The sequence below is a fragment of the Eurosta solidaginis genome, chromosome 1 (genome assembly GCF_040869045.1).
Source record: "Eurosta solidaginis isolate ZX-2024a chromosome 1, ASM4086904v1, whole genome shotgun sequence".
Taxonomy (NCBI): domain Eukaryota; kingdom Metazoa; phylum Arthropoda; class Insecta; order Diptera; family Tephritidae; genus Eurosta; species Eurosta solidaginis.
This window is the reverse complement of record NC_090319.1, coordinates 271,465,456-271,481,114: the sequence shown is the minus strand read 5'-3', so window position 1 is coordinate 271,481,114 and position 15,659 is coordinate 271,465,456. Positions and strand designations below refer to the sequence as shown.

Sequence of the window (15,659 nt, the reverse complement as noted above, 5' to 3'; positions counted from 1 at the left end):
GAAAATTGGAACAAAAGCGCAATCGCAAACCGGACGGAAACTTAACTCTGGCTAAAATTCTACAATGAATGATCTTAGAGTCGGGCAGAGTTCTATTATTTCTTGTTATATTGCAGACCATTATTGGCTGGTTGTTGCGTAAGGAACAATTCGAAAACAAGATAAAGATGCAGAGAGTTGATATAAGCCAAATCAAATCGATAGAATAGTGAAGAATAAGGAGTATAAGAAAATGTGTAAAATATTAGTGTAAATTAAATAAAAAAAGACAGCTTAAAGATGATTGAAGAGAAAATTGTGATGAAATCGGGAGAGGGATAGTTATGATAGTAATGATCATAATGAGACGATGGTGTTTATAATAATGAAGATTATTAAGGGTATAATGCGAGTATATATATGCTCAGATTAATGTTTGTGAGTAAAATGCGTCTAATTCAGAATCTGTATTATAAGCAAAAGCTAACTTTTTTTATGTATGAAAATTTATATTCTTAAATCATTATTCACTGTTAATCGGTTGTTACTAATATCTAATACATATTTAAGTTTACTACTGAGGTAAAAACAGTGTTTATTATTACGGATACGTTAATATTAGCCTTAAACCTAGTTTACACATAGCGAGATTGTTTAAATATTCCCAGTTAACTCATAGACCGGTAATTAAATAAATATATTTTCTATATAAATTTTTCCCTCCGCTAATTTGTATTTATGAACATAGCTTTGAGTTGCTCTTATCAAACGTGGTTTATTCTTGATTTTTTTTTTTGTGGTAACGTTAACGGTGATCGGACTAATTTGGTGAGAAGTGCAGTTAACATTGAGATTATGACTTCGACTGTGGTTACTGTCACCGATACTGTAATGGTTATGGAAGAGGAGCTCAGTTTGTTAAAGTTTTTTTGCTAAAAATGTTTGAGTTAGAAGCAGTTAATTGAAAATTATTCACGCGTTATGTTCATCCAATGTGATTTTTTTCCATCTGTCACAAGCAATATTAGGCTTATATTTTTTCTATAGCTTGCGATTACTTCTCGAACAAAACCGAGAATTTCGATACCCCAGAAATTGAGAACTCGGCTTCTCGCGAGATCATCGTTTTTTGAAATATCCGTAAACCTAAAGAACTGCTCGACATTCAATTAAGTCGCTGTTTTAGTTGTGTTCTATGTATTCCGGTGTCGTTTATTTGTTGTTTAGTGGAAGTTTTTACTTTTTCTCTCTATATAAAATTGTCAGTGCAGCTATTAAATTGAATGTCGAGAAGCTCGCATGCTTTACGAGTGTTTCGAGATTCGAGGATATGGCGGAAGCCGACGCTCGAACAAACTAGAATATCTGTTCGTAAGCCCTAACCTTTTCAACGTGACATCAGGACGGACAAGGCGACAGCTGTTTCGATTATACCTTTTTTAAATCTCTTCAAAGCCTTTTCTCCCGGGAGTGGGATTCGAACCCGCACTCCTACGATGGTTGAAATGTTATAAACGCACTCAGCCACGTCATGACTTAGTTGTTGTAAACTTTATTCTATTAGCCTTCTTTGCATATTTTCTTTATTCATAGTCCATATTTCGCATGGCATCATATGGTAAAGTTATGCGTTGGTAAGGCGGTTTCAGAGAAACTTTGTGTTGTTGCTTTGTTCTATTTATAGAACTACTACGAATTAACACCAATGTTGTCTATTTGTATGAGTTTTTAAGCGGGGATTGCCCTTATTGCTTTAAATGTATGAAAACATTTATTTGAAGCAATTTTTAATTTATAATTTATTCAGTAATTTGGCATGACGTTGCTGAATGCGTTTATAACACTTCAACCATTGTAGGAGTGCGAGTTCGAATCCCACTCCGGGGAGAAAAGGCTTTGAAGAGATTTAAAAAAGGTATAATCGAAACAGCTGTCACCTTGTCCGTCCTGATGTCACGTTGTTTAAATTTTTCCCAAAGCAATAAGGGTAATCCCCGCTTAAAACTCTAACCTTTTCTTTGTAAAATTTTAAATTTGGGCCAAAGCACATTTATTTTAAACAGCAAATTTTTGAAAAATAAAATTTTGAGTTTTTCTGAAGTTAGGTAATACACATATCCAATTACGTGGTCGGATGATTTCGAAGTAATACTCCGGCACTCCTTTAAAATGGCATGTTTTAGTGTAAACGCGGGCAAAGCAACGTCAAAATTTTAGAAACCGGCTTTTTCAATTTGAATAAACTTTTTCTAGGCGGGGTCGCCCCTCGGCAGTGTTGGGCAAGCACTCGGAGTGTATTTCTGCCATGAAAAGCTTCTCAGTGGAAATTCGTCTGCCTTGCAGATGCCGTTCGGAGTCAACATAAAAATCCTAAAATCTGTTCGAAGATTATTGCGCGTCACAATATATACGGTTACTCACAAAAATAAATACACACTTGGTATACACTTGGTTTATGCTGAAAAAAACTAAAATGCAGTGGCTCACACCTTAATTGATAATTTTCATCTAAAATATCGCAAATTCCCTAACAGAAACCACATTCAAAAAAATGCCAAAGGTTATTCAAAAGTAAGGAGAGTTAATCAAAATTTCAAAAAAATTCAGGAAAAATTTTGAACTATTTCTAACTTGCTCATTATTATACTAAAATTTATTGGTCTACCAAACTGCATACACAAAAATTGTCAAGAAATTCTGAAAAAAAAATTTAAAAATTTTGATGATCATTTTTGAAATTTTGATTAACCCTCCATGCTTTTGAATAACCTTTGACATTTTTTAACGTGGTTTCTGTTAGGGAATTTGCGATATTTTAGATGAAAATTATCAGTTAAGCCGTGAGCCACTACATTTGAGTTGTTTTCAGCATAAACCAAGTGTGTACTTTTTTTTGTGAGTAACTATGTATAAATAATTTTCGAGCTTGCGAAATTTAATTTTTTGACGTTTTTTCGACTTTGATTTTTAAGTTTTTTTCATGCCCTACTAAAAAAATTGTCATATGTATACCCTGTCCGACCCAAATATGTCCGCTAAAACATTGGCGATAACAGTTTTTTGAAAAAAAACAAATATTTTTGCGTCGGACAGGGTATACATGAAAATTTTACAATCAAATGAAAATTTTTTTAGTAGGTAATGAAAAAAACCTTAAAAATCAAAGCCGAAAATTGTCAAAAAAATTAAATTTCACAGAATCGAAAATTATTTTTTTGGTATGCGTAGTGGAACTTTTTTCCTGAGCGGAAATTCTATCGAAATATCCATGGCGCGATATCGGTTAATAAATCGACCCCCTCTAATATATATACTTGAAATTTGAAACAAATAGTTACTACTATAATTTAAAGGATAGAAACATTGAAACAGCAAGGGACTAAACTGCATTCGCAAGTAAAATTCCAAACTTTTACAATTGCTTTTATCTTCTCGCTATACGTTTTTTTTTTTTGTTTGTTTGTTTTTGTTAGGACACTAGTGCGCAGACTTTTAATTATTCTTTTTCTTTAAAATATGTGACTATATTTTTTTTACTCCTTTTTATGAGTAAAACAATATTTCTGTTTTTTATTTATATTTTCATTAAAATTACCATTGTGGGTAATTTTTTTTATTCAACCACATATTTACTTTTTGCCTACAGAAAATAATTGTTTTCTTTAATACTTGCTCATTTTTTACGCTAATTAAGGTACGAAAATCTCTTTTAATTAGTTTGTAGTTTTTTTTTATTGTACTTTTGTTTTATTATTCTAAATTTTTCCTTTTACTATGCTTTTAATGTACAAATACAGTTGCGGTCATTCATAATGCTATAATGATGGAAGGCATTAAAAAGTCTAAGTTAAAAAAAAATGTTTATGTTTTTTCCATTTCTCAAATGTTTACATCATTGCCAGTCAAGCAATCAAATGGCCTGCATTTTGTTTGTGTTTGTTTAGCGTTGCTGTTTTTGTGATGCCTACAGGATTTTCATGTTTTTATGCGTTGCTATTTGTGTAATTCTGTTCGTGTAATATTTTTCATACAAATATATAATTAATATTTTTAGTGTTACACAATAATTGTAGTTGTTTTTGCTAGTTTTGTATATAAATTAATATTATTAAGGTACTTATATCAACAAATTGAGTTTGTTGTTCTTCAACTAACGGTAGTTCAGTAAAATTGGTCACATTGTGGTTAATTTAATAGAGGTCTTTGACAAATTTGTAAAGCCCTTTCAGCAAAAGAAGACCTTTTGGTCACAAGTTGACAATATTCTGTAAAAATAACAGATTTTAAATAAATGTAACTGATGTTTCGTTTAAAATTACTGATTTCATTGGTCACTTCAACTGCGAACAACTGTCAATGCATCAGCTAATTTAAAAGAGAAACTTGCGCTCACGGCGCTCACTACATTCGCTCCTAGCAAATCTTGACTGAAAATGAAGCAGGCAAAACCAGAGCGTGTTTTCCTTTTTTTAAGACAATTTCAACCTCTCTGGAAGTGTAAATGAGACACATACATAAATTGTTATTTAAGATCTTATACAAAGGTGCATATAAGAGAAAGCATCAGAAATATAGAGAGATTGCGCTTTCTTTGCGGAGGTAATTATATTTTGCTCGACATTCTCACAAAATTTACAAAGTCCTCCGTATGGCTTCTAACCAAGATTATAGTCAAGTGTGTCAGTTTTGAAACTAATCAATTAACCCGAACTATTCATATTAGGTTGTTCCTATGACTATCGTGTACCAGATATCTCTGTAATGTCAACACCTGCTGCTATATTTTAACAGTTTGTATTGGTATTTCAGGTTCGGTTTTTTAGAAATTTGTTAACTATGCTTAAACTAAGTTTGCTTGAATTCTAGTCAAATTTGAAACCCAGTTAAACTATAGAGTAGTTTTTCAGTCATAGTTCAAGGTCGCCTTTGGGGTTGGCTTTTTTGTACGGCAATATTGGTTCTTCATTGCCTAGCCAATTTTAAACTTTGTTTTTAATTTAAACCTTTGAGAAATATATATCTGGTTTTGAAGTTGATACACACCATTATTCTCTAATTATTCTTAAGCTTGATAGTTCCAAGTTGATATCCATCAATCTCATATCAATATCCAAACTTTGAGAATATTTTGTAAAATTTATAGTTCTCGAGTTGATCTCAAATGTCATTCTCAAATTGTTCTCCAAACCTTGAGAAGTTTTGAAAAATGTATGGTTAATTTCCAGCACATTTCTCCAGCGATAGCCTACATTGGATATCCAATTGGGGTGTAGTTGAAAAAACAAAAAAACTGTCTCCAAGGTGGTTTAATCTTATTTTCATGAAAACAACGTAGCATTGGAATTTTGCAGTCGAGTCCAATTAGAGAACCACACTCGAGTACAAATTGAGAACTAAAAAGCTCCCTTTTTTTTGATTCCTAAGAATTTTCCATTTTTGCTGAAAACGCTATGATTCTCAATTTTAGCAACTGCTTTGCAACAATGTTTGTGATTTTAATGGTTTGCTAGCTATCAACTTGAGTTCCAGTTGTAGTCAAGACCAAATCCTTTTTGGGTATATCTACTCGGTGCATTTTCGAATGAAAGCAAATAACTGATAGGTTAACTAGAGATTAAATTTGTCAGATAGGCCGCTTCAGCTAAAGCTTCAGTTAAAGTGGACTAAAAAAACTACATGAAAATCTTTAGAATAAAGTACTTTTATTAATATTTTTTTTTAACGGAGCTGTAGCTCACACGTGTTGAAATTTTTTTTGTTGATTTGACTGTTAAAACGGTTAATACAGAATCAGCAACAGCAATGTTGATTCAGCAGCTATTTGCGATGGATAAAAATTGACAGAAACATCTGTTAATTGACCAGTAACTTGAATGATTTTAGCAGCCATTTTCTTTCAGTGTCATTTCAAATTATTTATCAGTTTGAGAACTATATTCTTTTATTTTTTAACTCTTAGGATTACCTATGTTGCATGTTGGACAACGTTAACGACAGTAAGAGGCTACGTATATCCATCTGCGATTGTGGTATATACCCATTTCCTCTTTTTGGTTGGTTGGTGGATTGCTGTGCTGCCCGGTTTGCAAAGCCAGGCCTAAGCGGAGCTCTAGGTTCCATTTTAATGCACTTTCTCTTGGCAGCAATTAGTTATTATGTATATGAAATAATTGTACATTTAGCTTATTTTTGCTTCAACCATTTTATGAGTTCATGTCATTTATCGAGCATCCTGATATCTCTCTTAGATCGGTGGGCACGAAAATTCGCCACGGCTGAGCTTTCGCAGTGAAAATGCTTAAACGTTTCTTTGCAACCCCTGCATGTGTCGTTTTTAAGACAATGTATTTTCTTTTATTATTACTCTTATTCGTAACTACTTCGTGGACTTTTCTTCAAGCCCTTGAATATTTTCTTGTACTTTGTACGCTAATCACTTTTAATATTAATTACCATTCATCTATTGAGGGTTTCTTTTGCATTTAACCTTCTTCTGCATTTTCTTTATTTTACATTTGTTTGGCCTTTTTAATAGCAAAGCCAACAAATACCAAAGCTGTTTGCAAACATATGTACTTACAAGCAAACTATCGTTCATCTAAGTTTATACTATCGTGTGTTTATTGAGCGGCCACTTCAACTTATACATACTATCGTGTAGCAAAAAGCATATTGTGACTTGAGTTGGTGGCTTATGCCCATTCAATGACGATATTTATTTCTGCCAATTCAATACGAACCATTAAGTTGAAATGCAAACATTTTATGCTTCTCCAAGATCGAGGCGGATTTTTTTTTTTTTGTTTGCCAAATACTTAGTTACTTATTTGGCGCTTAACCGATTAAATGGTTACGGCCGTCGAACAAGGCGCGCCAGTCGATTCCTCGCTCTGATAACTGGCGCCAGTTGGTAGCCACTGCATTTTAGTTCGCTGGACTATGTTGATGGCTGCGTAAAGCTCGTACAGCTCATCATTAAATCTTCTTCAGTACTCGTCATCGCCAACGCGCAGAGGTCCATTTTTTTTTTACCATTATTCAGTTTAAATAGTGTGGATCGAACTGTGGTTAATGGTTCCATTTTAATAATTTACAACGGAATACCTTGGGGTATTTAATTTGTTCTTTTCTAAAATAGACTGTTGTTATTGCAGCCTACAAAAGAGCCCTCTAACTATATTGCCTCCGCCACACGCCTTATCTACGCAATTTCCTGAATTTTCTTACTGTAGATTCGGCTCAGTCCCATCAATTTATTTTGTAAAGTAAAGTCGCTAAACATTTAAGTTAATGTAATAATACCGCTTAAAACGATTTTTTGAGTTTTAAAGCCAACGAATGTGGTACGGTTTTTTTTTAGATATGTGTATTAAGGTGGGCCGATTTGTATATACGAAAGTTAACCGATATCGCGCCATCGATTTTTCAATAGAATTTGGGCTCAGGAAGAAAAGTTCCACTACGCATACCCAAAAAAATAATTTCCGAGCCCGCGAAATTTCATTTTTTTTTACTTTTTTCGACTTTAATTTTTAAGGTTTTTTTCATGACAGACTAAAAAAATGTTTATCGCCAACGTTTTTAGCGGACATTTTTGGGTCGGACAGGGTATACATAAAAATTTTACAATCAAATGAAAATTTTTTAATAGGTCGAGAAAAAAACCTTGAAAATCTAAGTCGAAAAAAGTAAAAAAAAAAATTGTATTTCGCAGGCTCGAAAACTATTTTTTTGGGTACGCGTAGTGGAACTTTTTTTCCTGAGCCCTAATCCTATCGAAAAATCTATGGGGCTCTATCGGTTAGTAAATCGACCCAGTCTAATGGGTATAAGCAAATCATAAAATAAACCACAAATCAAAAACCCATCCCTCACTTGCAATATTTGTTGTTTTGCAACTAATCTTAGAAATATTATATTTCGTTTTACATAACAAAAATAGCTGATTTCACTCCTATATAAATTAAATTGATATTACTCAAAATAGAAATCAGTTTGTATGTTTGCTCGTGGGGTACCCAATATTCAAACCTCCATCACATCGCATATGTGGAAGGGTATTTATTTTCTATTTTTTTTATAAAATGTTAAGTGTCTTAAAGTGTGTGGAAACTTGCCAAAATATGTTACTGATATTATGCAAAATATGTTGACAAATCATAAGGTGACATAATGACTAATCGAAAACCAATCACACAACTTAAATATTTTGTTTTTTATGATTCACTTTGAAAATAAAAAGTTTGTATGTTTGTTCGTTGCCACCCAAGCGTTAAAGGACCTGTACAGCCATGGTTTAATTTCACATAACAAAATTCCCTGTATTATAATCCAAATCGACGTTAATTTAATATTTTGCGAAAATTTTAAACAAAGCGACATAAGAACGCAAAAGGCCACAGCTGTATGGACTAAATCTTGTTAATCTATTTAAAGTCTTTTCTCACGGTACTGGGTTTTAAACCCACACTGCTGTGATGATCAGACTGTTGACATACAAAGCTAATCCGTTGATTCTGTGCAACTTTTCCCAATTGGCTTTTGCGCATTTATTCATTCTTCCCTAAAGTAAATACTTTCCATATCTGCTTATAAATAAAATATGCTTGTTTCGGGCACGTTTTCTTATAAACAGGTTTGCATTGTGCTTCTTATAGAGCCACAATAATAAACCTATGAACATAAGGCGTTGCTGTTGAGCGGTTAGTACATTGGCATTGATTAAAAAAGCAATTTGCTTGTTTGTTCGTTGCAAACCAAATGCTCCATTAGATGAAATGGTATATGGCATGTTGAATTAGATGAAATGGTATAGCGGGCATGCGTTTGGTGACAAAAGCACATTAAACTTACATGTTTTAAAACATACTTTTCTGTTAAATGATCCCCAGATATTGCTTTTCAAACAAAAAATTACGAATATTTGGAAAAAATATAATTCATGACAGTGTTTAGACATTTATTTTCTGCTCACTATACTATATTTTTTGGCACTCTTACTATAAGAATAAATCGTTTTCGCCACATAATAAATTTTGAAAAAAAAGTTTTGTTTAATTTATCATGGAATTACATGAAGCTTTGTAAAACTCTCTGCTAAAATATTATGAGGTAAAAAAGCAATGAAAAAAAATAATAAAATGAAATAGAAAAAAAAACAGAATGTAAACCTTGTTAAAATAAATATTCACGGATAACCAAAAATCTCACATTAAAGCACGTTTACGCAGTTAAGTGCATGCAAATCCATTTCAAACCGAAATAATCATAAAAAGTTGTTAAAAAGTACAACATAGTACGAAATGTAATAACATAGATAAACAAATACCTTTCATGTGTAAAAAAACTAATATTCGTTTTTTTTTACTTATGTGCAATAGCAGCAGCTATGATAATACCATTGTAGTTAGCATATTTTGTGTACATAAAACATGCGTTGTTTAATATTAAGGATGGTCATAAAAAAACTAATAAAACTAATACGGTCTATTAATAGTGCTGCAGCGGGAATCAATTTTATTTAACAAACCTTTTTTTGCAGAGCAAATAAATACAGTCATAAAAGGCATGTAAATCAATATTGTGGAACAATGCTTGACTAAAATACAAACGTTTTGAAATCCTACTTATAGTTGATTGTGTTTATGAGTTTCCAATTTCGAACACTAACCGCCAAAATAATTTAAGAGGAAAAATAAAATTTTACGGGAAACAATATTTTTTAACAAAAGGTCATTTTATTATAAAAATTTAATGGTTTTGGGCTTACCCCTTGCATCAGGTGCGCAAATTATTACCGCATTTTGTTGGGAAATGCTGAATTATCTAAATAAACGCATAAAAAACTGAAAGTTTAGAACTTTCCGGCATGTCGATTTATAGTCAACTCTTCCGTACTTCCATGTGCGCAGGAGAGAAATATATGGAATTGTGTTCAATAAATTTAAATCCAATGCTTAAGCACGCTTTATAAGCTATGCTAGGCGGTAAGAAACTTTTCTTTTCATGTTTTTTAAAAGCCTCAAACGTGTCTAGCACTATACAATCTTTTACAATTTTCCATAAGGAATAATTGGCATAGCTTGTTTATCTTTATACTATAGCAACTCTTCCCTTATCCACTCTGCTGTCAGCCTAGATAAGCTAGCGAAAGCCGAAAAGACAAATTCCCGAATAAGTGAAATATGTATGGAAGCTTCAAGTTAAAAAAATGTCGATCTTTTAGACTACAGCAATGAATGGAGCTATACAAGTAACAACTTTTATCAATTCCGTCAAATAAATTTTCATATTTTACATTTGATATTTTTTAAGAAAATACTTCTATAAATTTTGTAAATAAAACATACAAATCCATTTTCGAAAAATTCGAAAATACAAAAATGTTTACGAAACTTTCGAGCTTATTATTTGGAGTTCCCTAATTATTATTATTTTTTTTTTTGAGATTCTCAGCTGATAGCTTCTTAATAGACTCTTATTTAGACGCTGAAGTTATTATTTATGATGTTAGTAAAGATCTTCATTTTTCTCCTGCATGGTATTCTTCAGTCTTAATGCTCTGAGATATTAACAAACCTGAGTGCCATTGAATATTTTGTAACGAATTCTACGAAAATCCTTGGTTATTATGCGCTTTATGATCGAATCCCTGAACTTTCGTATAAATAATTAAAACATTTGGCAAACAAAAATTTATTTATGTACAACACTACTATGGTAGTAGTACTTCACAATTAAACTACTCCAGTTCCCTACTTGCATAGTCTTAAAAATAAACTGATTGACCATCGCAGAAACTGCGTTGCTTTTATACTCTCAGTCGCCTCGTTCGCCTTTTTCTCCTAGGGTCTAGAATTTTCACCAACAGCCTTCTCAAATAGTTGTTTATTTATTTCTCGTTTATGTATCTCCTATTGGATTTGCCTATATGCATGTACATATATCTGAAGTTTGTGTTAGGTCATATGTGCTCTTAATTGCTATGTACATATCTGCATGCCATATTCTTCTATGTTTATGTGTGTATATGCCTCAGTAACATGCGCTCTTTATTGCTGTATACATGTATGTGTGGCTATTCTCTATTTGACCTGCTTTCCTTGCTGTTTATATAGTCCAGCATTTATTAATAGCGGCATAGTGACGCTATTAGTCGTCACTCTATTTTGGAAATTAGGTGGAGTTAAACTTCACCAAAAACATTGGCAAACTCTTTATCTACTTCAGTGCTGATTCGAAAGCATAATTTCTGAGTCACGCCATACTAAACTTGGTAGCCCAGGTACATGTGATTTTACTCTGATCTAGTTTCAAGCATCTACACTCAATAAAAGTTTCCTTAAAAATGAGGGAAAAAAACTATTAAATTAAGAAATATATGATAATTAACAATAGAAAGATTTGCCTACATTTGGAAAGATAATTTTGTTGAAAATCAAAACTATTTTTGTTTGTTTTTTTGTTAACGGAATAATTATTTTAATAAATTAAAAGAAAGTTGCATGAAAAAAATTAAATTTTGTTGTTGTAGTCGAGGTTCATATAAAAATTGTCATTGAATATCCAATGTCAGAGCTGTTCAAACATTTTTAAATTGAAGTACAAAGCACAGTACATATACAAAATTATATGTACACTAAGAGTTTCAAAAAAGATTTTAAACATTTAAAGAATTTTGATCGTCCTCTTAATGAATAAATTTTGAATTAAATTTTTTCTTCGTACTACAATAGTTTTGATAAATTTTTTTGTTGTCAATTCGTTAGTGGCAATTTCAACATCATACCGAAGTGCCTTCGGTTCATATGGAAGTGGTTTTTTTTTGCACTTTCATATGAAATTCAGACACTTTCATATGATTCGAATTTATATGTGAGGGCATATAGCAGTGCTATGAAAATTTTTTTTATATTCAAATTTGTATTTGTGCCTATTATTCATGGCAAAACAAAAACAAAAGTGCTATAAGTGTATAGGGCCTTGGGTTCATATGGAAGTGCTTTTTCTTTGCACTTTCATATGAAATTCAGACACTTTCATATGATTCGAATTTATATGTGAGGGCATATAGGAGTGCTATGAAAATTTTTATTTATATTCAAATTTGTACCTGTGCCTATTATTCAGGGCAAAACAAAAACAAAAGTTCTATAAGTGTATGGGGCTAGAGCAGCTCTGTCCAATGAAATATGCTTGTGTGAAAAAATTTAAGACAAACTTTCCCTCTTATTAATTAAAACTTTTACACAAAAATAAGAAATTCATACTCATTACACTAAAATTTTCCTCAGTTTAGAGAAAATTAATTTAGGGCATGTTTTCTCAATTTAAGGTAAGTTTTTTTTTTCTGAGTGTTACTTAAAAACCAATGGTAAGACAAGCAATTTTCTGAATACATTGCTCCTGTCTTGTTGCCGAGTTGTGACTTATTTGCCAACATGATTATCTATCTCAATGGGATGTTACTCCTAATAAAACTAATATGAAGGTGGTATAAGATTCGTTTTAACTATTCAAACTTCACCCACCTTTGGTGCGAAAACACAGCAAACAAAATTTTAATCAGTCAAACTTTTTCGTAATAAATTCAATTGATAACGCTTGAGTTGAGAAACCGTTGACATTTATAGTAGTTGGTGTAGAGTTAACAAACGTTGAAATATATGTGACTCATGTAGTCACTCGAAACTTTTTGATGCTGGCAATGCCGAATCCTAATCAATCGAATGGGAAACTCAAACTAAATAGTTATAGCGTGACTTGGAGGATGTCATATTTGATTTGGGTATTTGCTAAAGTTTGGTTGGGTTTTTGTTCCACTTGAACATGTTCACAATTTTGTGGGAGTTTCATTACATTTCGAAATGTTTTTTTATTTTTTTTTTTTTTATATACAACTAGTTTTGTATGCGCTTCGGTATGTACATATAAATATGCATCACTCCCTTGAAAATTAGCTTTTGATTTGTCTGTTTCTTAGCAACTTTACGCTCCCACAATTAACTCCCTTTAAGCTGCAGACATTGGTGCATTTTCTTTTAACCGTATCGGTAACCTAATAACAGCTGATTCGACCAACCTTATGGGAATCAATGTAATCGATTATTGGTGCCATATCGTAACGCTATGGTCGTAACCGTATCGTAGCCAACCAATTGGTTTTTGGTTTTTCGCCATATCCATAACCTAAAAATATTTGAGCTGGTGAATTTAATAACATTTTGTAGATTTTATTCATTAGTTTGGATACGTTATGACTAAGAGACTTATTTCTAGTGGAATATGTTTGTAATTTTTTGCGTTTTCTTCATTTTTATTAAATTTTCACGATTTTTAGGTTAAATAAAAAAAATAAATGTAAGGCGCGATAACCTCCGAAGAGATCTAAGGCCGAGCTTCTCTTCCAGTATGCGTCGTGCTCCTCTTAATTTTCCCTACAAATTGGCCGGACGGAACCTACATGTTTTATGCCGACTCCGAACGGCAGCTGCAAGGCAGATCAGTTTTCACGGAGAGCTTTTCATGGCAGAAATACACCCGGAGCACTTGCCAAACACTGCCGAGGGGCAACCCCGCTTAGAAAAATTTTCTTCTAATTGAAAAACCTTATTTCTAAAATTTTGAATTTGTTGCGAACCCAGGGCATAAGGTGTGGTAGGCGGAGCACGCTACCATCCCACCACGGTGGGCGCCGATTTTTAGGTTAAGGCACCATTAATCGATAACAATATATCGTATAGGGTTACGTTAGGGATACGACTACAGCGATACGACAAACGGCACCAATGACCCCGCTTTATTTTTATACTCAGGTTATTGGTTTCAAATATTATTCGAGCTTTAATAAGTGATCCAACACACATACTTACATTCTTTAGTACATACACTCTCACACACGCCTGTGGCTCCTTTACTTCTGGTTTCATTTAGGTACTTTTGTTGCTACCGCTCATTTGAGAATTAGAAAGTTTTTTGGCACAAAAGTAAAAACAATACTTTTAATTAAGTTAAATATTGTGAAAAGAGAGAGAGAAAAGAGAAAATTACTGTGTGAAGTATAATAAAATGAAGTTAATTATAATGAATAAGAGAAGGCGAAGTGTATGCCTTTTATGTTTGTAGGGCAATTGCGTTGTAAGGAAAAAATTATTTTCCAACGAAAAGCTTTCCTAATTGATTTAGATTTTATTTGTGAAATTCAATAATAATATTGGTTAATTTATAAATAAGTACCTATATTGCATGAGAGATGGCAGAAAATCGCAAATGTTTTTAAATATTCATGAAAAATGTACTCATATACAGCAGCAAAAATAAAATAGTTAGCAGTCGAAATTAAATTGTGTTTTATTTTCCATATATGAAGAAAAAAAACTTGTATGCGTTTCGTAAGTGAAACTAACTGAAAGTTTTTTTTTTTTTTATTTCGCACTTCAAGGTTCGATTTGAGCTCAAGGCCAGAACAATATTTTTTTTATGATTATTATTGCTTTTTTAATTTTTCTGATGATGAAAACTAATCTCGGAAACGTTTTTGGAAAATTTGCTAATCCGAAAAAATGTTATGAAAACTTTGAACTTTTTTCTTGGAGTTATTTAAATTTAAAAAAATCCCACTCCTATTTCTCGTTTCGCTGCTGTATATGGATATGATCTTACCGAAAGGCCTTTAAATAATGCAACAAGTGTAAGCATTTGTTTGGTAAAGACGAATTGTTGGCTAGCATTCTTGGGGAGGAGAGGCCCATTTCTTCCCCTTCTTAGAAATATCGACAGCATGCCCGAGGTCGCCCTTCGAAACTAAACAAGACGCATTTCTCTTTTGAAGCTTCTTAACCCTTATATATCCTGTAGTCTACATTTTTACCATATTTGAAAAAAATATCAAATGAAATATAAATTTCCTAAGCAGCGCACCCCAACGCTTCCAGTACTTTCCTAATTCAAATTATAAGTCGATATAGAGCACAAAATCATTGAAACTATTATTTGCCTGACCTCCAGACGCTATCTGAAGAAAACACCACCCCTCAAGCGCTTAGAAGCATTGGTCGACACAAACGGCCTGGAGAGCGAGCGTTTCACATGGGTGTTAAAAGTACGCCGAAGGCATTTCAATAGCTTTTCTGTGCCACAGCAGCCAGAATAGGAAGGAAAAAGCTTCAGACGGTAGATTTAGTAAACTGGTTTCGAAGCGGTTTTAGATCGGTCCCTTTCTCCGATTTTGGTTGTTTTCAACGATAAAAAAAAACCCCACTCATCATGTACGTTGTCTACATTGTGAACTGATTGAGCTAACTGGAGTTTAATCCGGACTAATGGCGCTTCAACTAAAAGGATAAGTAACATTTAAGCTAAATACCCAAAGTGTCTTAAATTGAATGCACGTAAACCTGCAGTTTAAACTCGCACTGAAAACCCTGCCTTTAAATTTGTTTAACTATTTATATTTTTTAATAAAAACGTTAGGGTTATACTCGTACAAGTAAAACTATTAGCATACAAGAATTTCTACTTTAACATCATCTTAATTTTACGAGCCCCTGCATGTGCGCACAAATTTAAACTTCCTGCACCCTGCGTACACGGCTAAGAAAGTGTTAAGTCCTATTTTGAACTAGGAAAAACTAATTCCTCTCTCAATATGAAACACCTACACTCCGTAAATCTCTAATCAT

General features: G+C 32.7%; 1 protein-coding gene across 10 annotated transcripts in view; it reads left to right on the top strand.

Annotated features, from left to right (window-relative positions):
- cpx (complexin) overlaps nucleotides 1–15,659 on the top strand; it is an 818,351-nt gene that overhangs the window by 730,092 nt on the left and 72,600 nt on the right. Inside the window, exon 1 of one of the 10 annotated variants that reach the window (XM_067760777.1) lies at nucleotides 8,005–8,036. The exons of the other annotated variants lie outside the window; for them this stretch is intronic. Coding sequence (XP_067616878.1) covers nucleotides 8,027–8,036 — 10 coding nt within the window. The 5' untranslated portion in view covers nucleotides 8,005–8,026. Of the gene's footprint in view, nucleotides 1–8,004; nucleotides 8,037–15,659 lie in introns of those variants that run through there. 10 annotated transcript variants of the gene reach the window in all.